Below are 27934 nucleotides of genomic sequence, written 5' to 3'. Positions count from 1 at the left end.
CAAGTGGAAATACATTGCGGGGACCACAACAAAATTTCGGACCTGCGCCAGTCGAGACTGGGATTGTGCTTTTGGAGCTAGGGATAACCCAGAACAACCGAAAAATGCGGAGAGTTTATCACCTGGAACTAGAGGGTTTCAAAATGGAGAGCCCCAACAGCCATGGACAACGGAGCAGTTTCGTAAGTAACGAGTGCGGAATAAAGGGGCCTGCCATCAATGGCCTCAATAGCAAGCGCAATGGACCGAGGCAAAACAGGAATGGAGTGCTTTGATACAAAAGCACTATCAATGAAATAGCCTGCAGCACCGGAGTCAACATGAGCCTGAGTGACTATGGAAGAGTCCACCCAGGAAAGGACAACCGCGACAAAAGGTTTCTCCTTAAGCGTTCCGGGGACGAGGATAAACCACCCAAGGTCTTCCCCCGACAGGATCTTAGGTATGAGCGTTTCCCGGCCGTGTAGGACAAGACTTCAAAAGGTGGCCCTGTAACCCACAATAGAGGCAAAGCCCCTCCTCTTAAAGGCCCTCTCTGCTGTGGAGAGACGCGTGAATCCCAACTGCATTGGCACAGCAGTACCTGGTGACTTGGGACCAGGAGGCATGGGAGGAGAGGGAGGCATGGGTGGGAACGAACACGTAGGAGACAACGGAACAGGAGGCTTCCGCAAGCGCTCCTTGAAAGAGGGCCTCTCTCTGAGTCTGAGGTCAATTAGGATAAAAAAAGACACCAATGCCTCGAAATCTCTGGCAGCAACTTCGTCTTTAATCGCATCATAGAGCCCATAAAAGAAGGCGGCAACAAGGGCTTCATTGTTCCAACCTACCTCTGCGGCAAGCGTACGGAGCTCAATAGCATACTGAGCAACAGATCTTGTACCTTGCTGAATGGACATGAGTCGTTTAGCAGCAGAGGAGGAGCGAGCCGAAACATCAAATACCCTTCAAAAGGAGGCACAAATTCAGGGTAATTTGAAAGCACAGGTTTATTAGTCTCCCACAAGGGATTAGCCCAGGCAAGAGCTGTGTCAGAGAGTAACTAAATAAGAAATCCCACCTTAGCTCTGTCAGAGGGAAACGCCTGAGGTAACATCTCAAAGTAAATGCCCACCTGGTTCAAAAACCCTCTGCACTGAATAGGATCACCTCCATATCGCTGAGGTAGAGGTGCAGAACCGGACATGCTCCTGGTAGGCATAGGTGCAGCAGCGGAAACAGGAGCAGCCATAACTTGCGGGACACTTTGGTCCAAATGTGCAATGAGAGTCAGCAGGGTTTGCAGGGCTAGTGCAAATTGATCCAAGCGGTGATCCTGTTCATCCATCCTGGAAATGATGGCAGGTAAAGGTGGATTATTAGCACCATCAGGATTCATGGCCTTTGCGTAATGTCAGGGTGCCAGGAATCAGACTGAGACGAGAAGTGCAAAAATAATCACACCTTTGTTAATAGCAAAAAATAATAAAAATTCCACAAGTCAAATAACAAGCCAGGAGTAAAAACCAGAGCTGGTAGTCAGACGAGCCGAGTCAGGAGCCATAGCGAATAGTCAGATGAGCCAGAATCAGGAACAAGGAAAACAGCAGAGTCAGGAACAAGCCAGGGATCAGGAACCAGGAAGGACATCAGGAAGCCAGGTAATACACAGGAACTCTCACAAACAGGTCTGAGACAACGCAAAGAATACTGAACAGAGGCCCTTTAAATAATAAGTGATGACATCACAATTCTGAGACTGCATCCTGTCTCACATGGATGATGCACACCAGTCTGGCCATAAAAGGAAGTGTAGGAAATGAGCAGCATCCCCCACAATGCACCATAGTCAGGAAGAGAGGTGAGTAAAATGGCTGCCAGCAGCACATGGCAAACAACAGGGAAAAAACCCTGACACCCCTTCAGCCCGCACTCGTTACTCACGAAACTGCTCCGTTATCCATGGCTGTTGGGGCTCTCCATTTTGAAACCCTCCAGTTCCAGGTGATAAACTCTCCACATTTTCTGGTTGTTCTGGGTTATCTCTGGCTCCAAAAGCACAATCCCAGTCTCGACTGGCGCTGATCCGAAATTTTTGTTGTGGTCTCCGCAATGTATTTCCACTTTTTTTCGGAAACCAGTTAAAGTCTTGTGCACTTCTTTGGTATCTCAATTGCCAGAGGAGTACCGAGAGTTCCTAGACGTTTTTGACAAGGTGCGTGCCGGTACGTTGCCTCCTCACCGGTTGTGCCATAAACCTGCAACCTGGAGCCATTCCTCCTCGGGGCCGGGTTTACCCTCTGTCTGTTGCAGAGAATTGTGATATGGAGGAGTATGTTGCTGATGCTTTGTCATGGGGGATCATCCGCAAATCCTGCTCTCCTGCAGGGGCTGGCTTCTTCTTTGTGAAGAAAAAGGGTGGCAAGTTAAGACCATGCATCGATTATATGGGTCTTAATCGTCTTACCATTAAGAATGCTTACCCTATTCTGCTCATTGCGGAACTCTTTGACCTCCTCAAGGGAGCTACGGTCTTTACTAAACTTGATTTGAGAGGAGCGTACAATCTCGTTAGGATTAAGGAGGGCCACAAATGGAAAACAGCATTTAACACCAGGAGTGGGCATTATGAGTATCTTGTAATGCCCTTTGGCCTATGTAATGCTCCTGATGTTTTTCAGGAATTTATTAATGATGTCCTATGAGATATGTTGCAACAGTGTGTTGTGATGTACTTAGACGACATCCTCATACACTCACCCACACTTGAGGCTCATCGTTCTGATGTTACACGGGTTCTTCAGAGACTACGTGAGAACGGACTGTTTTGTAAACTCAAGAAATGTGAGTTCCATCAGACTCAAGTAACCTTCCTAGGTTATGTTATCTCCATTGCAGGGTTCTCCATGGATCCTGACAAGTTATCTGCAGTTCTGCAGTGGCCTCGCCCAATTGGTCATCGGTCTATTCAACATTTTTTGGGGTTCGCCAATTACTATATAAAGTTTATTAAAAACTTTTCTTTCTTGGTCAAACCTATCACAGACATGACCCGTAAAGAGAATGATCCACTCCATTGGTCACCTACTGCCATTAAGGCCTTTGATAGTCTTAAGACTGCCTTTGCTGCCGCTCCAGTTCTGGCTCATCCTAACCCTGTCCTGCCTTTCGTTCTTGAGGTTGATGCGTCTGAGACTGGAGTAGGTGCCCTCTTGTCTCAACGTCCTACGCCTGACGGTTCCTTGCATCTGTGTGGTTTCTTCTCTAAGAAATTGTCTCCAGCGGAGTGCAATTATGAAATTGGCGACAGGGAATTACTGGCCATAATTTTGGCACTCAAGGAATAGAGGCATCTTCTCGAGGGTACTAGCGTGCCAGTGCTCATTCTTACTGACCACAAGAATTTAACTTATCTATCTGAAGCAAAACGTTTGTTGCCCCGACAGGCCAGATGGGCGCTATTTTTGTCTCGGTTTAATTATGTGGTCTCCTACCTGTCTGGTAGTAAGAATGTTAGGGCTGATGCCCTCTCTCGACAGTTTTCACCTCTGTCCAAGGAGGAGTCTGTACCTACTCCTGTTATACCTCCTGACCATGTTTTGGCTACCATACGTACTAATTTGACTTCTCCCTTGGGGGAGGAGATCATGGCTGCACAAACCAATGCACCTCCTGAGAAACCTAGTGGTAAGTGTTTTGTTCCTGAGAATCTTTGAACTAAACTTTTTCACACTTACCACTATCCTAAAGCCGCAGGTCACCCAGGCAAGAACCAAATGATTTGGTCTGTCACTCGACAATTCTGGTGGCCTGGTCTTCATTCTGATGTTGCTGTGTATGTTGCCTCCTGCTCAGTTTGTGCACAGAATAAGACTCCTCGACGTCTTCCTGTGGGTCTTCTTCAACCTATTGCAAATGGTGAGCATCCTTGGACACATCTTTCCATGGACTTCATTGTTGAGCTCCCTGTTTCCAATGGCAATACTGTTATGCTTATGGTGGTTGACCGTGTTTCTAAAATGTCACATTGCATTCCCTTGATGAAGCTGCCTACCGCTCAGGAGATTGCTTCAATTTTTGCCCGGGAGGTCTTCTGTTTACATTGGTTACCCAAAGAGATAGTGTCGGACCGGGGTAGCCAGTTTGTCTCCAGATTTTGGCGTTCCTTTTGTGCTCAAATGGGGATCCAACTTTCCTTCTCCTCAGCATATCACCCTCAATCCAAGACTTTTGATAAAGGCCTATCACGGGCCGAAACGCGTAGACCTGCACTGGTAAGCCTTATTTCATTGAATCTAATATTTGTGAACTTGCTACACATTGGATTTATTTTTCTTTTCACAGGAACATTTCCATCTTGGTTTTCTCTTCCGTTTTGTGAATGAACCCTTTGCACCAAGGAGACAAATGTCTCAATACCTTCTAACACTTGGACACGTTTGATTGGAGTAATATTGTTTTGTGTTTATCTACACATCGCATCACATCAGTTTTTGTGCAGACACTTATCAATTGATATTTCACAGATTTTCCTTTTTCTTGGTTCATATTTTTACACACCTTTTAAAAAAAAATTTTTTATACACCTTTTAATTTTTTTATATATTTTACCGGACACTATTTCACCTATTGGATTTTTTCAGAGACATTTTTCACAATAACCCTCACAACTCAGCTGATTTGTCTACACACTTGCTTTATTTGGAATCATTATTTGGAATTATTTTTTGGACACATTTTTTGGATTCAATTACACCACGATTTATTCAAATTGATTTATTTAGAGTGGCTCACTATCCTCTACTGGACACTATACCAGGACACTGCTCCGTGGACATTTTATCTGTGTATAACCCACGAGATCCACCTTTTTTTGCAGGATTATCTGAAGCCAGTTCATTCATTGTATTTTTAGACATTGTATTTATTGGTTGTATTTGTTTGAATTGATAACCCTATTCAATTGTATAATTGATTATCATGGATCCATGATATGCATTGTGAATGTTTTATTTGTTTTATTGGTTTTACTGATTTCATTGTAATATAATAAATTGACCTTTACTCTTTTTATCTATCACTGACACCTAACCTCCGTTAGTTGGCGCCTGGGCAATCCATCCTTTGTGTCTTCAGCAAACTGTTTGTGGGCTTTCTTGTGCATCATCTTTAGAAGAGGCTTCCTTCTGGGACGACAGCCATGCAGACCAATTTAATGTAGTGTGCGGCGTATGGTCTGAGTACTGACAGGCTGACCCCACACCCCTTCAACCTCTGCAGCAATGCTGGCAGCAACCATACATCTATTTTCCAAAGACAACCTCTGGATATGACGCTGAGCACGTGCACTCAACTTCTTTAGTCGACCATGGCGAGTCCTGTTCTGAGTGGAACCTGTCCTGTGAAACCGCTGTATGGTCTTGCCCATCGTGCTGCAGCTCAGTTTCAGGGTCTTGGCAATCTTCTTATAGCCTAGGCCATCTTTTAGTAGAGCAACAATTCTTTTTTAAGATCCTCATAGAGTTCTTTGCCATGAGGTGCCATGTTGAACTTCCAGTGACCAGTATGAGAGAGTGTGTGAAAGCGATAACATCAAATTTAACACACCTGCTCCCCATTTACACCTGAGACCTTGTAACACTAACGAGTCACATGACACCGGGGAGGGAAAATGGCTAATTGGGCCCAATTTGGACATTTACACTTAGGGGTGTACTCACTTTTGACATTAATGGCTGTGTGTTGAGTTATTTTGAGGGGACAGCAAATTTACACTGCTATACAGGCTGTACACTCACTTCTTTACATTATAGCAAAGTGTCATTCCATCAGTGTTGTCACATGAAAAGATATAATAAAATATTTACACAGAAAAATGGCTTTCCTTTGCTCAAGTCGCCCGGCATAATTTTATTTCCAATGTTCTTCATATAAGGGAATATGTTCTGAGTATTTATAATTATATATATATATATATATATATATATATATATATATATATATATATATATATATATATATATATATATATATATATATATATATATATATATATATAAAAATATAAATATATATTTATCTACAGTATATATAAATATATATATACTGTATATATATTTATATATATATATATATACAGTATATATATAAATATATATATACTGTATATATATTTATATATATATATATATATACATACATACAGTATATATAAATATATATATATACTGTATATATATTTATATATATACATATATATATATATATATATATATTCATACATACATACATACAGTATATATATTTATAAACAGTATATATCTGAATATATCTATACCGATATATAATTTTATTTACATATATATATATATATATATATATATATATATATATATATATATATATATATATATATATATATATATATATATATATATATATATATATATATATAGGGGTTAAAATAAAATTAGGCCGGCGACTTGGGCAAAGGAAAGCCACTATATAAACTACCGCACTGTGTGTGTTTCCCACACGTGGCTTTCTTATAGGCGGAAGGGCTGTAGTGGGCGGAGCCAGACGGCCCTGCAGCAAGTAGGAGCTGCTCTTCTGTGTAGACACTGTTTCAAGGAGGGGATCCGGGTGGACCCTGGCCTCTGCATGTCATCAGGTGGGACTAGCCCTAGAATAAGCATGTGTGTCCTGGACTCCTCCTTCTAGGCTGATGGGCGAGTGATCACCTCATTCTGTCACTTCAGTGGTGCAGGGTGTTTCTTACAGCAAAAATAAGCACACAAAAATATGTTACTGACATGGCCGGTGCCCCTTGCTTAGGAGAAGAAGATGCAGTAACCGGCAGCCCCGGCTTAACTGAAAGGCATAAGGTCAGTGTTCATAGAGTGTAGATGAGGTTTTACTGGGACATCTGTTCATGCTATATTTTTATAGAGAGAAAAAGGAGGCTTCCATTCTCTCTTCTTTCATGTAATGCAGGTGACAGTGAATGACTATGCAGTGACAAACACATAATTTCTTATGAAGAAACCTTTTACTGTGATGAACAGTGGCTTTAATAATGTAGCACTGCCTACACAACTAGAGGTTCATGGGATCTATCTACCTATGACAAGCAGGGGTCGTTTTTTTCATTTTATAAGAGTTATGAATGCAAAATATTTTACATATTTTTGAGGATGACACCTTTTTGGTGCTTCAAAAAGTTATGTGCAATTGATGATAATAATTTTATAGACTGTGACTATCATAACAAAGTTAAAGTGATGGTTAATTTCAGACTATAAGAATGTTGAAGGAAAAAATATATCAGTTTACAAGTAAAACCACATATTTTTTTATTTTTTTTAAAGTGTATATTTATTTTTTAATAAAATATTTTTAATCCTAATTGGTATTGTCTGTTCCTCCACCCAGCTTAATTTCTTCTTTTGGCTGGGCTTTGATGTATAAAGCAGTCCCACCCATTTTCTACAAAGGCTTTCTAAGGGCTTTAAAGGGGTTGGACTTCAAGATTGTCAAATGACACACGCATTGATTGGATGTTCACTGGAATTGTCATTAAAAAAAAAAGAGTTCATCCGAGTGGGCCGGCATAACATTGCAAAAGAAGCATTACTTTATGCAGTAATTTAACCCTTTCACAGATGGATTAAAAACAAAAAAAGTACACTTATACTTTTTAATAGCAGAGATTAAATATATCATGGCATTTGATAAGTTCAGGTTCACCATCACTTTAATGCTTTGGCTGAAAAATATTTTATAGAGAACTTAATCTGAAAATACATTCTAACGTTAATCATTAAAGGCTATTTTACAGGCATTTTTAAACTCACAGTATTATATATTTAAATTTTGTTCTTTATAGTTCAAGCATGCAAAATGTTTTTTTTTTCCTTAACAATTTTCTGTCTGTCCAAAATTATATTCTGAATATAATTATCTGCATAGACTGAACTGCTTGATATGTTTTGGATTAGAGGTTTTAAATTCTTTATCTCCTTTAGGAACCAAATTTTTCTAGTATTCCTTTTCATATTTGCATCTGATCAGGTAAAACCAGACAATATTTCAACTGGCTGGTGAATATGTATATTTATAAAAAAAAAAAGGAAAAAAAAAGTATAGTGTGTGTGGATGTGTGGTTTGTGTGTGTGTATATGAAACCTTCTAGCGATGGGTAAATTAGATGATGTCCCAAATCAATCTTGTGATGTGAGTTAGCTATTAAATGACAGACCATAATCTATATTTCGGGCACTTTTGATTTAGAGTGACAAAGCAATGGTTTGATATATGTACAGCACTCTAAGCAGCACTGTAAACAAAAACCTCGGACTGGCCTCAGTAACAGCTGTTCCATTAGACACTGTAGAGGTAGGCTGTCGGGCAGGCTTCCCTGCTGCTTCTGTACGGGCTGTACTGACAATTGTTCCAAACCCTTGTTTATATTAAGCAAATATACCTTAACTTATTTAGAAATATATTGAAATTAAAGTATCACTAAACATTTTAAAATAATGTTATTGCAGTTTTATTACATCAATCTAGTTTACATTTAAATGATCTACTTTTACAAGGCATAGCAATGCTGTTTATAGATACTCTATGTCGTTTAAAATATATTTTCTATGGCTATTTAAGTATTTAAAGAACATTTCAGTGCTTTAAATTTGACAGAACCACATTATATTTGAGCTAAGCGTTGGTGATCAGCAGGAAGATATCTTCAAATCGAATGTATCAATGCTTTTAGACCAAATCCTGTCCAAGGATAGGATGAGATTCTGCTAACCTGTTTAGATTAGATATATCAGCCTCCCGCCGATAGATGTCGCAGCTTGATGATAGCTTGGTTTAGTGTTTAGTGACTTTCTAGCATGGATTCGTTCTACTCGTTATCAGCGGCGGAGGCCGGATGCACCGAGCTGCCTTTGTGTGCCCTGCCGGGACGACACCGAGGAGACTTCGGTGAGGACTCGGTTTTCATTTCCTTGTTTTGTTTACCTCATGGGTTTATAGTTCCTCACCTGTTTAGCAAATACATTGTTATGTGGGAAAGTGTTTACCCCCGTCTCAATGTTTTTGTACTGTTTATATTGAGATTATATATTTAAAAAAATGACTTACTGTGCTTTTGTGAGTCGCCGTATTCTCACAGGTGATTTTAAAAAGTGCACTATGCGTATAAAGTTTCATTCTCACATATTTTTAATATAGAAGGGATACTGTTATTTATCTTATTACTCCTAAATTGTATAGTACTACTTGATTACTACTTAAATATCACCTAAGAACATTACATGGATAACATCTTAAAATGAATGCAGTTTTGTGTGTATGTGTGATGCACTGTGGAACTGCTTTACCTATTTTGCTTCAATTATAGTAAAAGGACAATTTCGTTACAAAAAAATTACTGATATGTTCATAGGTTTAGCTTCATATTTCCTAACGTTTCTTGAAGTTTAAAAAAAAGTGGGTGTTCAGCACTTTAAAATGAGTGAATGAAAAAAAATATAAACATTCTTTTAATGAAGGCAGAATTTTAGCTATGGAAATGTTTAAAGGGACATAAGTTATATCTGTAACTGCTAATCACTGGCTGTGTTCTGCTCTGGAGTTGAATAGTAGTGCTTCTTTGGAGATACGTTAACTATGTGTTTAACCCCTTTTTAGTGCATAATCATGCTACTTTTGTGCATGGGTGGGTGCTGTGTTGCAAACTGGCAGAGTCAGGGAAGCTATAAGTGTCACTGTATTTTCGTGCAGGCACATGCTGCATATAAGCAAAAAAAAAAAAACCAAAAAAAACTTTGGTTCTGACTTTTCAGTTGAATGAACAACACTAAATTCAAAATAAACTTTCATTCAGATAGTACACACAACTTTCAAATCCACTTCTATTATCAAAATGTGCAGAATATTTTTATAGGCACACTTTGAGACCCCAGCTCCCACTGAGCATGTGCAAAAATTTCACAAAAATACATAAATATATACAGTGTATGTATGTGTGTGTGTGTGTGTATATATATATATATATATATATATATATATATATATATATATATATATATATTTTATCTAACAATAAAAAATTATACCCTTATTAAATCCATAAGCGGTAGTGCACAATAAATAAAAACAAAGTGGCAGGGCTCTAAATAGTGTCCTTCAAGGGGTCTTTAAAGGTACACACCTTCAAGGTACATGAAACTCAAAATTGTTCTTTTGTGATTCTGAGAGCATATGATTTTAACCACTTAACGACAGTGACGTACCCTGTAAGATGCTGGTCGTTAAGTGATTGTCTGGCTATAATAGCGCGGGTCTTCGGAAGACTTGCTAAAATGTTGCAGTCTCGCTGCTGGCTCTTGTGATTGGCTAAATAGATGTGTTCATCTTGCTGAGAGTAGTGCAATGCTGTTCCTTCAGCAATGGATAACAAGATAATGAAGCAAATTTGATAATAGAAGTAAATTGGAAAGTTGTTTAAAATTGTACGTGCTATCCAAATCGCGAAAGACAATTTTGCGGTTTCCTGTCCCTTTAAGCAACTTTCCACTTTACTACTTTTTATCAAATATTCAGCGTTCTCTTGGTATCTTTTTTTTAAAAAGCAGAGACTTGAGCTCAGGAGTATTCACGTGTCTGGAGCGCTATATGGCAGTAGTTTTGCAAGAATGTTATCCATCTGCAAGAGCACTAGATTTCAGCACTATTTCCTGCCATTTAGTGCTCCAGATGCCTACCTAGGTATCGCTTCAACAAAAGACTACCATGGGAGCAAAGCAAATTTGCTAAAAGAAGTATATCGGAAACTTTTTTTTTTAAATTGTATGCGCTGTCTTAATCGTAAAAAATGTGTTTTGTTTCATATCCCTTTCAGTGTTCTCCACAGAAACGTTTGCACGCTGGGTAGGATTGGAAAGTAGCTGGGTTGGGACAGAGCAATACTTTAACCCCTTAAGGACTACAGCACTTTTCAGTTTTCTGACCGTTTGGGACCAGGACTATTTTTACATTTCTGTGGTGTTTGTGTTCAGCTGTAATTTTCCTCTTACTCATTTACTGTACCCACACATATTATATATCCTTTTTCTCTCCATTAACGTGAAGGTAAACTTTGATGAATGAAAGCCTGTTTTTTAAAAATACTATTAAAAACAGGGGCACTTTCATTCATCAAAGTTTACAAAGCAGACATTTTGATTAAAAACTTACCTCTCTTCTTTGCACAGCCAGAGCAGCTTCCCCCTCCTGGAAATCCTCTCTTCACACGTCAGCAATGACTAATCCGGCTTCCTCCAATAACAGCATGGCCTCAGGCAATGACTACCCTGGGGGGGAAAGCCATGATTGGAGGAAGCCGGATTAGTCATTGCTGACGTGTGAAGAGAGGAAATCCAGGTGGGGGAAGCTGCTCTGGCTGTGAAAAGAAAAAAAGGTAAGTTTTTAATCAAAACGGCTGCTTTGTAAACTTTGATGAATGAAAGTGCCCCTGTTTTTAAATAGTATTTCTAAAAAACAGGCTTTCATTCATCAAAGTTTACCTTTACAACGGTTCAATTTACACCGTTTCAGAATAACAACCTTTTTTTCCAGTCATGTGACTGCTATTGAAAAGCATTGAGAAGCAGTGCATTTATTAAAATAGCCAGTAGGTAGAGCGGTCCGCTTGTATTGCAGCAAAGCCGAGCAAGCTGAAATTAATCAGTTTAACCAGACCTGAGCTATCGAGCAGATTTCAAAGGAACAAGATCTTCCTGTCTATAAATCTGTCCAGATTGGAATGCATAGAAATAACTGTTTACAGTAAAATGCAAGTAAAGTCTGTGTTGTGTGATTATTGTATTAGGTTTATAATGCGGTTTAACAAATGTTTTTGTTCATTTAACTTAGTTTAATTATATATTCTGTGTTGTGTGATTATTTTATTAGGTTTATAATGCTGTTTAGCATTTAAAGTCTTCATTTCAAAGCTTTAAAAAAAAATGTATTAGGTGTTACTTATGACAATTTTGAGAGGGGCCTGGATCCTATCTCCCTCACTTCCCATTGACTTACATTATAAACTGGGTTTCAATTTACAACGGTTTCGATTTACAACCATTCTTTCTGGAACCTAACCCCGGCGTAAACTGAGGGCTACCTGTATATTGATATTTAATATTGTTTTAAGTAGGGATGCAAAAAAATTTTGGTTGCAGAAACATTTTGGCCAAAAATGGCATTATCATTTTTGCCTGTTTTTTTTCTTGGTAAAATTATTGTGTAGGATATTTTTGTTTAAAGATATTTTTGTCAAATTTTAGTGTGTTACTTTCAGTAAAAGTGTGGACTTTTTTTATTGGCTAGAAGGTTTTCAATTCCGAATCATTCATTAAATTTTCTAATTATGCAAAAAAAACTAAAAAAAAATATTTGAAAATAATTTGAAAAAAAAAGGCATTTTTGGTTTCGGTTTTCGGCCAAGTGCATCATGGATTTTCGGGTTTGGTTTCGGTCCAGAATTTGCTTTTTGGTGCATCACTATAAGCAACTTTCTAATTTACTCCTATTATAAATTGTTCTTCGTTCTCTTGGTATTTTTATTTGAAAAAGTATTCACGAGCCGTCCCATTTTTTGTTCAACACCTGGGTACAGCTTGCTGATTGGTGGCTAAATGTATCCACCAATCAGCAAGCGCAACCTAGTTGCTGAAATAAAAATGGGCCAGCTTGTAAGCTTCCATTCTTGATTTTTCAAATAAAGATACCAAGAGAGCAAAGAAAATTTGATAATGGGAGTAAATTACGTTGACATGCTCTTCTCAGCAGTTTGAAGCCTGATTCCTCTCAGAGTACAGCGAATGTTAGAGGGATGTGAATTGTATTGAATGCAATGATTTCCCTAACAGGGGTCTATTTCATAGGTACTGGTTTGGCTATCTGCTATATGTGGATGGGTGTCTTTTAGTAAGTATGTTTTTTTTTATTACTTAAGACACCCCAGCTATGGTTTGGCACTTTATGCTTTTATATAAAGTTCTAAATATATGTATTGTACTTATATTTGCCATGAGTCAGGTTCATGTATTTCCTTGTGCAGACTGTCAGTTTCATATTTGGGGAAAATAAACATATTAAATATTTTTTCTTACCTGGGGTTTTAGTCTTTTTTTCTGATTGACTACATTTTTCTTACAAATTGCGGGCAGTACTAGGCTCGCGGGTGCCCCAAATGCTAGACTTTATTACGTCATTCTTGGCGCGAAATTTTTTTGGGCACGAAAGTATGTCCGTTGACGCAAATTTGTTATTTCCAGTGTCGTAGTTGACGCAGAGTCTTACACATGGTTGCGCCGTTAGTGACGCAAGGGTGTCATTTACAGATGTTGTTGGCGCCAAAATTTTTTCTCAGTTACGTTGTGCGTCATACTTGGCGCCAAATTTTTCATTTATTTATTACCCCATTGCTATTTGCCTCTTGCCTTTTTCTATGTCAGAGGACTATGCTGTTTGCATTTTTTCCCATTCCTGAAACTCATATAAGGAAATTGATAATTTTGCTTTATATGTTGTTTTTTCTTTTACATTTTGCAAGATGTCTCAATCTGATCCTACCTCAGAAGTATCTGTTGGAAATTTGCTGCCTGACATCGGTTCTACCAAAGCTAAGTGCATTTGTTGTAAGATTGTGGAAATTATATCTCCGAATGTCATTTGTAATAGTTGTCATGATAAACTTTTACATGCATAGAAAGTATCCATCAGTAATAGTACATTGCCAGTTGCAGTTCCTTCAACTTCTAATGTACATGATATACCTATGAATTTTAAAGAATTTGTTACTGATTCTATTCAGAAGTCTTTGTCTGCATTTCCGCCTTCTAATAAACGTAAAAGGTCTTTTAAAACTTCTCATAAAGTTGATGAAATTTCAAATGACCGACAACATAATGACTTATCCTCCTCTGATGAGGATCTATCTGATTCAGAAGATCCTTCCTCAGATATTGACACTGACAAATCTACTTATTTGTTCAAAATAGAGTATATTCGTTCTTTGTTAAAATAAGTGTTAATTACTTTGGATATTGAGGAAGCTAGTCCTCTTGACATTAAGACTAGTAAACGTTTAAATGCTGTTTTTAAACCTCCTGTGGTTACTCCAGAGATTTTTCCTATTCCTGATGCTATTTCTGATATAATTTTTAAGGAATGGAATAAGCCAGGTACTCCTTTTATTCCTTCTTCAAGGTTTAAAAAATTGTATCCTTTAGCAGCAATTTCTATAGATTTTTGGGAAAAGATGCCCAAAGTTGATGGGGCTATTTCTACTCTTGCTTAACGTACCACTATTCCTATGGAAGATAGTACTTCTTTTAAAGATCCTTTAGATAGGAAACTTGAATCCTATCTAAGGAAAGCCTATTTATATTCAGGTCATCTTCTCAGGCCTGCAATTTCTTTGGCTGATGTTGCGGCTGCATCAACTTTTTGGTTGGAGAATTTAGCGCAACAAGAATTGGATTCTGACATATCTAGCATTGTTCGCTTACTGCAACATGCTAATCATTTTATTTGTGATGCCCTTTTTGATATTATCAAAATTGATGTTAGATCCATGTCTTTAGCTAATTTAGCTAGAAGAGCTATATGGCTTAAATCTTGGAATGCTGTTATGACATCTAAGTCTAGACTATTATCTCTTTCTTTCCAAGGAAATAATTTATTTGGTTCTCAGTTGGATTCTATTATTTCAACTGTTACTGGAGGAAAGGAGGTTTTTCTGCCTCAGGATAAAAAACCTAAGGGTAAATCTAAGGCTTCTAACCGTTTTCGTTCCTTTTGTCAAAATAAGGAACAAAAGTCTAATCCTTCCCCCAAGGAATCTGCTTCCAATTGGAAGCCTTCCTCAAATTGGAATAAATCCAAGCCTTTTAAGAAACCAAAGTCAGCCCCTAAGTCCGCATGAAGGTGCGGCCCTCATTCCAGCTCAGCTGGTAGGGGGCAGATTAAGGTTTTTCAAGGATATTTGGATAAATTCTGTCCAAAATCAATGGATTCAGAGCATTGTCTCTCAAGGGTATCGAATAGGATTCAGAGTAAGACCTCCTGTGAGAAGATTTTTTTTCTCTCACGTATCCCAGCAAATCCAGTAAAAGCTCAGGCTTTCCTGAAGTGTGTTTCAGACCTGGAGTCTTCAGGGGTAATCATGTCGGTTCCTTTTCAGGAACAAGGTCTGGGGTTTTATTCAAATCTATTCATTGTCCCAAAGAAGGAAAATTCATTCATACCAGTTCTGGATCTGAAAATTTTGAATCGTTATGTAAGAGTACCAATTTTCAAGATGGTGACTATAAGGACTATTCTGCCTTTTGTTCAGCAAGGACATTCTATATCTACAATAGACTTGCAGGATGCATACCTTCATATTCCGATTCATCCAGAACATTATCAGTTCCTGAGATTCTCTCTTTTCTAGACAAGCATTACCAATTTGTTGCTCTTCCATTTCGTCTAGCAACAGGTCCAACAATTTGGTGCCCTACTCTCTGTAATCAGAGAGCAGGGTATTGCAGTGTTTCCTTATTTGGACGATATATTGGTACTAGCTCAGTCTTTACGTTCGGCAGAATCTCACACAAATCAACTAGTGTTGTTTCTTCAAAAACATATTTGGGGGATCAATTTACCTAAGAGTTTCTTGATTCCTCAGACAAGGGTCACCTTTTTAGGCTTCCAGATAGATTCAGTGTCCATGACTCTGTCTCTAACCGACAAGAGACGTTTGAAATTAGTTGCAGCCTGTCGGCACCTTCAGTCTGTCATTCCCTTCAGTGGCTATGTGCATGGAAGTTTTAGGCCTCCATGACTGCAGCATCGGATGCGATTCCTTTTGCTTGTTTTCACATGAGACCTCTCCAGCTTTGTATGCTGAATCAATGGAGCAGGGATTATACAAAGATATCAGTGTTAATATCCTTAAATCCCAATGTTCAAAACTCTCTGACGTGGTGGTTAAATCACCAGCGTTTAGTTCAAGGGGCTTCCTTTGTTCGGCCAACCTGGACTGTGATCACTACAGACGCAAGTCTTTCAGGTTGGGGAGCTGTTTGGGGATCTCTGACAGCACAAGGGGTTTGGAAATCTCAAGAGGCGAGATTACCAATCAATATTTTAGAACTCTGTGCAATTCTCAGAGCTCTTCAGTTTTGGCCTCTGTTGAAGAGAGAACAGTTCATTTGCTTTCAGACAGACAATATCACAACTGGCATATGTCAATCATCAGAATGGGACTCGCAGTCCTCAAGCTATGAAGAAATAACTTGGATACTTGCTTGGGCGGAATCCAGCTCCTGTCTAATTTCTGCGGTTCATATCCCAGGTGTAGACATTTGGGAGGCGGATTATCTCAGCCGTCACAGACTTTACATCCAGGCGATGTGGGGTCTTCTAGAGATAGATCTGATGGCCTCTCATCTAAACAAGAAACTTCCCAGATACCTGTCCAGGTCCAGGGATGTTCAGACGGAAGCAGTGGATGCGCTGACACTTCCTTGGTGTTATCATCCTGTTTACATTTTCCCGCCTATTTCTTCTTCCAAGAGTGATCTCCAAAATCATCATGGAACAATCGTTTGTGTTGTTGGTGGCTCCAGCATGGCCACACAGGCTTTGGTATGCGGATCTTGTTCGGATGTCCAGTTGCCAACCTTGGCCACTTCCGTTAAGGCCGGACCTACTGTCTCAAGGTCCATTTTTCATCAGGATCTCAAAGCATTAATTTTGAAGGTATGGAAATGGAACGCTTAGTGCTAAGTCATAGAGGTTTCTCTGACTCAGTGATTAATACTATGTTACAAGCTCATAAATCTGTCTCTAGAAAGATTTATTATCGAGTTTGGAAGACTTACATTTCATGGTGTTCTTCTCATAAATTTTCTTGGCATTCATTAAGAATTCCTAGAATCTTAGTTTCTTGGATGGTTTGGATAAAGGTTTGTCAGCAAGTTCCTTGAAGGGACAAATCTCTGCTCTTTCTGTTTTTATTTCACAGAAAGATTGCTAAACTTCCTGATTTTCACTGTTTTGTACAGGCTTTAGTTCGTATTAAGCCTGTCATTAAATCAATTTCTCCTCCTTGGACTCTTAATTTGGTTTTGAAGGCGTTATAGGCTCCTCCTTTTGAGCCTATGCATTCTTTAGACATTAAACTACTTTCTTGGAAAGTGGTGTTCCTTTTGGCTATCTCTTCTGCTAGAAGAGTTTCTGAGCTTTCTGCTCTTTCTTGTGAATCCCCTTTTCTGTTTTTTCATCAGGATAAGGCGGATTTGCGGACTTCTTTTCAATTTTTACCTAAGGTTGTGAATTCTAACAACATTAGTAGAGAAATTGTTGTCCCTTCCTTGTGTCCTAATCCTTGGAACGATCCTTACATTCTTTGGATGTGGTAAGAGCTTTGAAATATTATGTTGAAGCTACTAAAGATTTCAGGGAGACTTCTAGTCTATTTGTTATATTTTCGGGTCCTAGGAAAGGTCAGAAGGCTTCTGCTATTTCTTTGGCTTCATGGTTAAAGCTTTTGATTCATTTAGCTTATTTGGAGTCGGGTAAGACCCCGCCTCAGAGAATTACAGCTCATTCTACTAGATCAGTCTCCACTTCGTGGGCTTTTAAGAATGAAGCTTCAGTTGATCAGATTTGCAAAGCAGCAACTTGGTCCTCTTTGCATACATTTACTAAATTCTACCGTTTTGATGTATTTGCTTCTTCAGAAGCATTTTTTAGTAGAAAAGTTCTTCAGGCAGCTGTTTCAGTTTGATTCTTCTGCTGATGTTTTAAGTTTTTCTTGTCATTACAGAATAAATTTATAATTTGGGTTGTGGATTATTTTTTTCAGCGGAAAATGGCTGTTTTTTACTTTATCCCTCCCTCTCTAGTGACTCTTGTGTGGAGTTCCACATCTTGGGTATTGATATCCCATACGTCACTAGCTCATGGACTCTTGCCAATTATATGAAAGAAAACATAATTTATGTAAGAACTTACCTGATAATTAATTTCTTTCATATTGGCAAGAGTCCATGAGGCCCACCCTTTTTATGGTGGTTATGATTTTTTGTTTAAAGCACAATTATTTCCAAATTCATTTGTTGATGCTTTTTACTCCTTTCTTTATCACCCCACTACTTGGCTATTCGTTAAACTGAATTGTGGGTGTGGTGAGGGGTGTATTTGTAGGCATTTTGAGGTTTGGGAAACTTTGCCCCTCCTTGTAGGATTGTATATCCCATACGTCACTAGCTCATGGACTCTTGCCAATATGAAAGAAATTAATTTATCAGGTAAGTTCTTACAAAAATTATGTTTTTCCTGTAGTGTAGCTGCCCCCCTTAATACACTACCCCCTCCCAGATCCCTTTCAAAACATTATTCTCCCTCCTCTCAGACCATCCTCTCCCACCACTCTCTCCCACGACTTTGAACGGCCAGATCGCGGGCATGCACACGCCTCCGTGTGCACCCGAGAGTGATTTCCCACTGCTGGCCGGAAATTCGCCAGCGATGGGCCGCCCACCCACCTCCCTACAATGGCTCCCACCCACCACCGATCGGCAGCATCGCTGGCTGATGCAGAGAGGGCCACATACTGGCTCTCTCTGCATCAGTGTGAAAAAAGGTGTTGCAGTGATGCCTCAATATCGAGGCATCACAGCAATACCTTGAAAGCGGATGAAAGCGATCAGGATTACTTCCACCGCTTGAAACACATGATGTACAGGGTATGTCGTTGGTCGTTAAGGAACGTTTTTTTGTAGGATGTACCCTGTACATCGTCACTCGTTAAGGAGTTAAATATTATACAAAACACATTCTCTCATACAACACACTCTTATACCCACACACACACTAATACAAAACACATACTCTCATACAACACACTCATACCACACACTAATACAAAACACATACTCTCATACAACACACTCTCATACCACACACTGATACAAAACACACCCTCATACAACACACACACTAATACACACCACGCACGCTAATACAAGACATATACTCTCATACAACATACACACACCAATACAAAACATATACTCTCATACAACACACACACTAATACAAAACACACACTCATACAACACACTGTCAGCCCCATATCCAAGGTTGCCTTGTGGGAGCTAGCTGTCTGCAAAGACATAACCGGCATCAAATTGTGCTAGTGTGGGATGTATGTGTATGGCTAAATATCCTACCCAGGTAGACCTTAGTGAGCCCAATAGAGGGGTTAAATTCTAAAAAAACTTAACAATATCTGCTCATAGAGAGCAATTCATTTTTATGTGATTCATACTTTCTAATGCTTTCAAACTGTTTGGGGGTTTCTTGTCCGTTTTAGGAACATGTCATAACAATCAAAAGATTTTATGCAATTTAATGAAAAAAATGCTAGACAATGTCTGCAAAGGAAGGATTGGCTGGATTATAGTATGGAGATGTCATTTTTATTTTATTACATGTGTCACTCACAGGGTTAACTTTGGAGTAACCGCTGGGGTGGAGTGTCCTAGCTAGCTTTCAGATAGGGAGTGATGCATATACTTAGCTCTTTCTCTGCAGGGTTTGGCCGCTCCTCACCAGCTTGTGTCTGCTGCTCCTGCACGCTGCAGCTCAGACTAATGGAGGGAATGGCTTGCACTGGCGCAGAGTACATCAAGGTTCTAAACGTTCTGAATTTCCCTCATCCACAGCCCTATCATCATACTGCAACTGTGTGAACCGAGAACATGTTACATGGAGCCGCGCTAAATACTGACAGTGTTGGTGCGCAACAAAAAAAGTCCCTAAAAATACATATGTACAGCTGGTTCTTCCTACCCTAGCAAATGTTTTAAAAACTTTGTGCGTGCACATCGTGACCGCTCAAGGCAAGCTCACCACCTGAAGTATCCCCTGCTGGGCTAGATCAGGGCAGTGTCAGTCTGCAGGAGCCGGTCTGTGACAGTACTCACAAGGATATCCCCCGACTGCCTTGTCAGCATTGTGCGTGCACGACACGACCCCTCAGGGCCAGCTCACCACCTGAAGTATCGCCTGCTAGGCTAGATTAGGGCAGCCAAATAAAATATTTGGGGATGCTGCATTCTGGCTCTCAGGTTTTAGGTTGAACAATTCTGTTCTAAAGTAACTTTTTAAATACTTGAACGAAAGGAGCCTCGTAATCTAGAAACTATACTATGTTCTACCTAGTCTATTAGCGAGCACAAATTTAAAGGGAATTGCCAGATGCTCATGGTCTTTCTGGAGTTAATATTATATAGCAATTAAATATTGGCACTGTAGAAGTATAATGCTTAGTAAACATTAAACTAATAACACACAAAGAATGAAATGTTGCCATGTTTTTATTGAACACACCATGTAAACATTCACAGTGCAGGTGGAAAAAGTATGTGAACCCCTAGACTAATGACCTCTCCAAGAGCTAATTGGAATAGGATGTCAGCCAACTGGAGTCCAATCAATTAGATGAGATTGGAGGTGTTGGTTAAAGCTACCCTGCACTATAAAAAACACGCACCAGCATTGGCTGATGTGAATGATGCCTCGCACAAAAGAGCTTTCAGAAGACCTACGATTAAGAATTGTTGACTTGCATAAAGCTGTAAAGGGTTATAAAAGTATCTCCAAAAGCCTTGCTGTTCATCAGTCCACGGTAAGACAAATTGTCTATAAATGGAGAAAGTTCAGCACTGCTGCTACTCTCCCTAGAAGTGGTCGTCCTGTAAAGATGACTGCAAGAGCACAGCGCAGACTGCTCAATGAGGTGAAGAAGAATCCTAGAGTGTCAGCTAAAGACTTACAAAAGTCACTGGCAAATGCTAACATCCCTGTTAGCGAATCTACAATACGTAAAACACTAAACAAGAATGGATATCATGGGAGGATATCACAGAGGAAGCCACTGCTGTCCAAACAAAACATTGCTGCACGTTTACAGTTTGCACAAGAGCACCTGGATGTTCCACAGCAGTACTGGCAAAATATTCTGTGGACAGATGAAACAAAAGTTGAGTTGTTTGGAAGAAACACACAACACTATGTGTGGCGAAAAAGAGGCACAGCACACCAACATCAAAACCTCATCCCAACTGTGAAGTATGGTGGTGGGGGCATCATGGTTTGGGGCTGCTTTGCTGCGTCAGGGCCTGGATGGATTGCTATCATCGAAGGAAAAATGCAGGAGAACTTAAGGCCATCTGTCTACCAGCTGAAGCTCAACAGAAGATGGGTGTTGCAACAGGAGAATGACCCAAAGCATAGAAGTAAATCAACAACAGAATGGCTTAAACAAAAGAAAATACGCCTTCTGAAGTGGCCCAGTCAGAGTCCTGACCTCAACCCGATTGAGATGCTGTGGCATGACCTCAAGAAAGCGATTCACACCAGACATCCCAAGAATATTGCTGAACTGAAACAGTTCTGTAAAGAGGAATGGTCAAGAATTACTCCTGACCATTGTGCACGTCTGATCTGCAACTACAGGAAAGGTTTGGTTGAAGTTATTGCTGCCAAAGGAAGTTCAACCAGTTATTAAAACAAAGGGTTCACATACTTTTTCCACCTGCACTGTGCATGTTTACATGGTGTGTTCAATAAAAACATGGCAACATTTCATTCTTTGTGTGTTATTAGTTTAAGCAGACTGTGATTGTCTATTGTTGTGACTTAGATGATGATCAGATCACATTTTATGACCAATTTGTGCAGAAATCCATATAATTCCAAAGGGTTCACATACTTTTTCTTGCAACTGTATATCCAACACAATGCACCACAAATAAAGAAAGGGAAAGTCTAAAACATGAATAAAATAATCCCAAGTAGGGAAGAGGAAAACCACTCGGTGAAAACATCTAAACCATGTAAATACCCCCCCCCCCCCCTCAGTTTCCTGGCTAATAACGTGAACCAGTTTTAGACTTTAATAATACATTTCTAATTTTAATACTATAGTGCATGAACCCCTTTCTTTTTGTCTCTTTGTGGTGCCTTCTGGAGTCAAGAAATGATCATAACCTGTGCCCAAAAAACATTATTGTTCAAAATATAAACTCTCTACTCATCTGAAAGCCTGGCATTCCATCCTGCAAACATACTAAACACAAAAGCCTGGCATTCCATCCTGCAAACATACTAAACACAAAAGCCTGGCATTCCCTATGCTAAACACTTGATACATATCAGAAAACATAGCACTCCAGTGTCGCGCTATGGAGGGAGGGGCAAGTGTCAGTGTGCAGGTACTAACAAGGAGATCCCCCCCCCCCACCAGCTGCCTTGTCTGCAAGCACTTGACCTGGCTGCTCTGTGTAACCCTGCTCCTCCCGCTCCCAGTGCTAATAGCACAAAAAAAAGCGTTATCCCTGCTGCAGTCTACTTGCCCGCAGCAGGGCTAAATGTAAAAATAAAACACATTAAACTGCATGTCCCGGGCGTCGGGCGATAGGAATTGCGCATCCCTGATGTGCATTTATATTTTGACTGTATGCCATTTCTTTCTGCATACACGGTACGTTTTATGCGATGAGATTGCACAGTGCTCTGCCTTGGGGGTGATATAAATAACATTGTGCATTGTGGCTAAAATGCAAGTCTGTCAAAAGAACTAATATATGGGGCAGTCTGGAAAATGGTTAATAAAGGGATTATCTATCTTTTTAAACAATATAAATTCTGCAATGGGCTGTCTCTTTAATCAAGAAGAATCTGCCTGTCAACCTGTTTTGTTATTCATGCATATTGCTTATACATTAAATGTCCCAAGGTTTCAATCACTTCACTGATCTAAATTTATTTCTTTCTCTTCTCTATACAGTGGTGTCAAGCTTTTCATGTGAACGACCACAGTGAACATTTTTTCACTCGCAAGGCTGGTGAGCAAACTAAAGGAACTAAACGTACTTCATACATAAAACCATTGCTTTGGCTTCCACATTTAATGCGTATGTTATTTTATGGACAACCGTAGACAAATAGTAAAAAACTTATCCAACTTTCCTACTTTTTGCTTTAACATAATTTTCTTTAGCAGCACTTACTTTTTAGAGACAATATCACTGCTGTAGTATAAACACTTTATATAAATTATAGCATCTTCCTAAATAATATATTCTGTTCTGCATATTGTTTATGTTCTCAAGTAATGAAATTAGAATTACCTATAACTTTTTTTTTTTTTTTTTTAAAGGTATTTCATATTGCTTCGTCAAAAGGGGGATGAATTGCCTCTTTATCGGTAGGAGTCACAACAAGGCTTCCCTTCTTTCTCAGATCACCAAAGATGGGTATGCGGATCAAGCTTAACAGCAGTGACCACCCTTATAACCTGCTGAAGGAGCTTAACAAATCACGTTTGTCAGAGACACTATGTGACGTCACCATTGTTGTGGGGAACCGCTCCTTTGCTGCTCATAAAGCTGTTCTTGGCTCTGCTGCTGCGTATTTCCAGAAACTCTTCTTAAGTACAGAATTGGATGTTGCACGCACCTATGTGGTGGATTTTATCACCCCAGCTAATTTTGAGAAAGTTTTAAGCTTTATATATACTTCTGAACTGTTTACGGACCTAATCAATGTTGGAGTCATATATGAAGTTGCTGAGAAACTTGGTATGGAGGATTTGCTTAGGGCTTGCCATTCAACTTTTCCCGATTTAGAAGGCTCCTCCAACCATAAGAACCAATGTTCTGTGTCCTCCAGTGAAGGACGTTTAAGTACATTAAGTGCTGCATCCACAGAACAGAACCAAGGAGAATTAAAAGGAAATGGTGTTGGTAACCACCTTCCTTCTATTGATAAAAATTTCATTGGTCAGGATGATGCTATTGGTGGTTTTAAAGGTGAAGATCAAGAGGCAAGTACACACCAGCCCCCTAGTTTCCCACTGTCAGCAAAAAATGAAGAGCAAAGTACCTCAGTGAGGTACCAGTCCTCTCACTGCTCAGTAAACTCTGGCTTTGCTCCCACAAGTACCTGCCAGCCCTACAAAGCAGAACAAAATGGGGACTACAGTAAAACTGGATACTTTTCTGGGGATACTCCTAATAGTGGACATGCAAAAGAATCTGCTGGAGGATTTGAGGCAATAGGGGATTTGCATCTAGATGAATTAGAAGAGGATGAGTTGCAGTTTGATGATGGTGGAGATGAGGATTCTGGTCCTTCAGGAGAAATTATTGAACTTAGCGATGGCAGTGAGGATGAGCTACTCCTATTTGGTCAGGGAGAAGGGAGAAGTAAGAAAGCTATGCCTTGCCAAGTATGCAAGAAAGTGCTGGAACCTAACTTGCAGCACATTCGGCAACATGCACGGGAGCATGTGGATTTACGGATTGGCAGCTGTAAGGTATGCCAGACTCGCTTCCATGACAGGAGTGCTATGGTTACCCACGTTTTGTCACATATAGGGATCTTCTTATTCTCCTGCGATATTTGTGAAGACAAGTTCTTCAGTCAGTGGCAGCTCACTCTTCATCGGGGTCAGGAAGGGGCAGCATCAGAACATCATATAATTGTGCATCCAGGACAGCCTCTGCCAGGAGAGGTAAATACATTTGTTGGTACTCTATGTGCAGAGTTACCTTGTGCAGCCTGTCACAGGACCATGTCACGTGACTTTCACTCTGTACGCACCCATGCTTTAGAACATCTTAACCCTAAGGGGCTAACTTGTGGACTTTGTGAACTGCGTCTCCCATCACTTTGTGGCCTGATGTGGCATGTCTTTTCTCACATGTCTATATCTGTCTTCTCCTGTTCACTGTGTGCTAGTAGCTTCCTGGACCGCCATCTGTTAGAAAAGCACATGGCTGTCCACCAAAGCTTAGATGAGCCCCTATTTCGCTGCCACTTATGTTCACAGGCCTTTAAGTCTGAGTCAGCACACCGACAGCATCTGACACAGCACCATTGTGGCAGCATCCCATCTGATCGCCCAGGGTTTTCTGAATTCCCTCTAACCCATTTGGCACAATCTAAGAGAAAAGCACCAGAGGAATTTTCATTTGATGAGCATTCACTTGCAGGACAGACAGGCCACAGCAAATATACATGTAAGGTGTGTGGAAAATGCTTCTCACACACCAGTGAGTTCAATTACCACAGGAGGATTCACACTGGGGAAAAGCCGTATCAGTGCAAGGTGTGTCACAAGTTCTTCCGCGGCCGTTCTACCATCAAGTGCCATCTAAAGACGCATGCAGGGGCCCTGATGTACAGGTGTACTGTATGTGGACATTACAGCTCTACACTGAACCTCATGGGCGAACATATTGCAGTGCATCGGGGCAATCTGCCCTCAGACTTTACCATTGACCAAACATTTATGTACACTATTCACTCCAAAGACACAGACAAGAGTGCCGACAGTTGATTTGTTATACAGGGAACAGTTTAGAGTGCTGTTTATCTGCCTTTTTTAAATCTTATTCACACTATGACAGGTTGAATTCAGCTGAGGTATTTCCATATTTACATCATCTGCTTCTTCTTTTTTTTAATTTATGTTCTCTCATATGTTTGTTTGACTCACCAGTTTTCATTATATGTGAAATTTTAATTTACCTGAACCTAATGGCCCCACATGAGCTTTGCCAGTGGTGGTTTTTAGTTCACTTGAATATTTTTTTTAATGTGTTTTAATAATGTTAGTTTTTGCATGTTAAAATGTATGTCACTGTTATTGTAGTTTTGGCACTTTAAACCACTGACGATTAACCTCATTTGCTGCCACTTCGCTGCAGGTGAACTTTCCTATTGATCTATTTTGACCATTGCAGGAATAGAATAGATAATGGCATGTTTTAGAAAGTGACTGAAGGACTGATCAGTAAAAGTTATGGCATATGCACTGGGCCACCTGAGCATTATGTTAATCCTTAATTTATTGCAAGTTGAACTTTAATATGTTTTGCTTTCATCCTTAATGCAAAGTATGTATATTTCTCTTTGGACCTATTAATGTTGCAAACACTTAGTACCTCCCTTGTTTTATTAAAATCAGTTTTTAGGGTGGTTTCTTCAAGTTTACCATTTGTACCCTTCTCCCGGTTTTGTAACAAGGGCATATAGTGGCTTGCTTAAGTGAAAATAAATTTGAGTAATGTTTTAGGAATACTAGATGTTCTAAAAACGACCATCCAAATGATTTAAAAATGACAAGTTAGCTTAAATTCTAGTTTACTAGACAGTGATTAAAGGCCCAGCATATGGTGGGATTAAAATGTCATATAGCTAAATGATCTGGAATTGCATAATCTGTACAGTTTGTATTTTATTTGCATTTCCCCTTCTGTTTGGGAAGACTTAGTTCTAACCTCACTGTCTGTATTTGCTAATTAGAGCTTAACAAGTGAGTTTTATACTATAATTAGTATAACTGATCTGCACAGAATGTATTAAATCATTCAGATCCTTGCCTCTGCACTCTACCAGGCTTCTGATATCATTTGTAATTAGTGTTAGTTGTTAAACTACCAGTCTATTTGCTTTGTCTATTTTTTACAGTAGATTTATACAGTTGAACAGTCGTTCAGAATGAGCACTGAAGTGTTTACATATTATTTTCATTACTACAATTAGGGGATTATACTTCATTGACACTAACAGTATTGCAGATATCAATTGGATGCTCACCAGTGCCAATAGATGGAAGGGACTGCTGCTCTCCAAATTTTAAACTCTTTTTAAAATATAATGGGAGTCTGGAATGTTTCTTTGAAATAGATATGTGTATATTCCCTTCAGAATACTATAATTACTGTAAGCATATCTTAGACCTTATGCAAGTTATAATAATGTGCAAGTCTCACAAACTACTGACAGCTACTTCTATATAGAAGTAGCTAGTGCTAATTTATCATTTACTTTAGCTCTGTATTATTTATAATGTAATTGGTGGTTGCATTAAAGTGGGCTGCTCCTAAGTTTAGCTCATTTTGTTTTGAGTTCACATACTAAATAATAGATTTCCATTAAGTTGAGATATAATGTATCAACCTTACCAACACAGTTCAGTGGAATGAAAGCCAGTTTTGCTTTATATGACTTTCTTTCTGTACATTGTTTGGACCGTTAAGTTTTTGCTCATTAACATAATTATTATTATATAAACCATAGTACTGTAGATAAAGTTTTCTCATCTATAATTACACATTCGTAGCAGAAATAGTTTTCCTTAAGTGATCTGTACAAACACAAAGCCTTTCCAAATCTACCAGGTTCTTCCAAAAAAATTTTGTTTTTCTACTTTTTTTTTTTTTTTTTTTTATAGTCTAATGCTATAAACAAACTATGAAGCAACAAATGTAGGCTGCATACATTTTCAAGGCTCTCTTCAGGGACTATTATCAAGATCAAAATATATTAGGCAAGATTACAAGAGGAGCGCTAAATTATTTATTAAATAACCAGCCATTACAAGTGGCTAGTTATTGCTATCGCAAGCTCATGGTAGCAATTAGCACTCAGATATCAGATCTCTGGTTAATTTTTTAAATGTCCCCCCAGTTGCCCCAAAATAAAGTGTTGTGTTAAGGTTTTTTTTTTTTTTAAAAAAACTTTTTAAAAAAAAAATATATATAACAGCAGTTATAAGCAGTTAAAAGTAGCGGGTGTGGGATGTTGGAAAAAAACGGCACTGAAAAATGCTTTTACATTGTGGTCTATGGGGACTTTTATTTTTGTAAATATTTATGTATATGTTTATATACATATATTTGTGTTTAACCCTTTCGTGACAGGGTTAAAGTGTCTACATCGGAACACCTGTTCCGATGTAGACAAATTGAAACTACGCGATCGTGCATACGATCGCGAGATTTCAATTATTGGATCGCATCTGGGGGGCGTCCCTACAACCCTAGGAACGCCC

At 39.1% G+C, this 27934-nt stretch overlaps 1 protein-coding gene across 1 annotated transcript; it reads left to right on the top strand.

Moving 5' to 3' along the window:
• The first annotated feature begins 8879 nt into the window (after nt 1–8879).
• ZBTB39 (zinc finger and BTB domain containing 39) lies at nt 8880–27121 on the top strand. Its single transcript, XM_053708170.1, has 3 exons — nt 8880–8967; nt 22880–22937; nt 23252–27121. Exon 3 carries the CDS (start codon nt 23345–23347, stop codon nt 25433–25435), a length of 2091 nt encoding a protein of 696 aa, XP_053564145.1. The 5' UTR covers nt 8880–8967; nt 22880–22937; nt 23252–23344; the 3' UTR covers nt 25436–27121.
• The last annotated feature ends 813 nt before the right edge of the window (nt 27122–27934 follow it).

The sequence above is a fragment of the Bombina bombina genome, chromosome 3 (assembly GCF_027579735.1).
Source record: "Bombina bombina isolate aBomBom1 chromosome 3, aBomBom1.pri, whole genome shotgun sequence".
In the NCBI taxonomy this organism is placed as follows: Eukaryota; Metazoa; Chordata; class Amphibia; order Anura; family Bombinatoridae; genus Bombina; species Bombina bombina.
The sequence above is the reverse complement of the archived record's forward strand: the minus strand, read 5'-3'. Positions and strand labels throughout refer to the sequence as shown.

Bases quoted from the DNA above. Each gene is read 5' to 3' on its own strand.
- ZBTB39 (XM_053708170.1), top strand. From the start codon at position 23,345: ATGGGTATGCGGATCAAGCTTAACAGCAGTGACCACCCTTATAACCTG.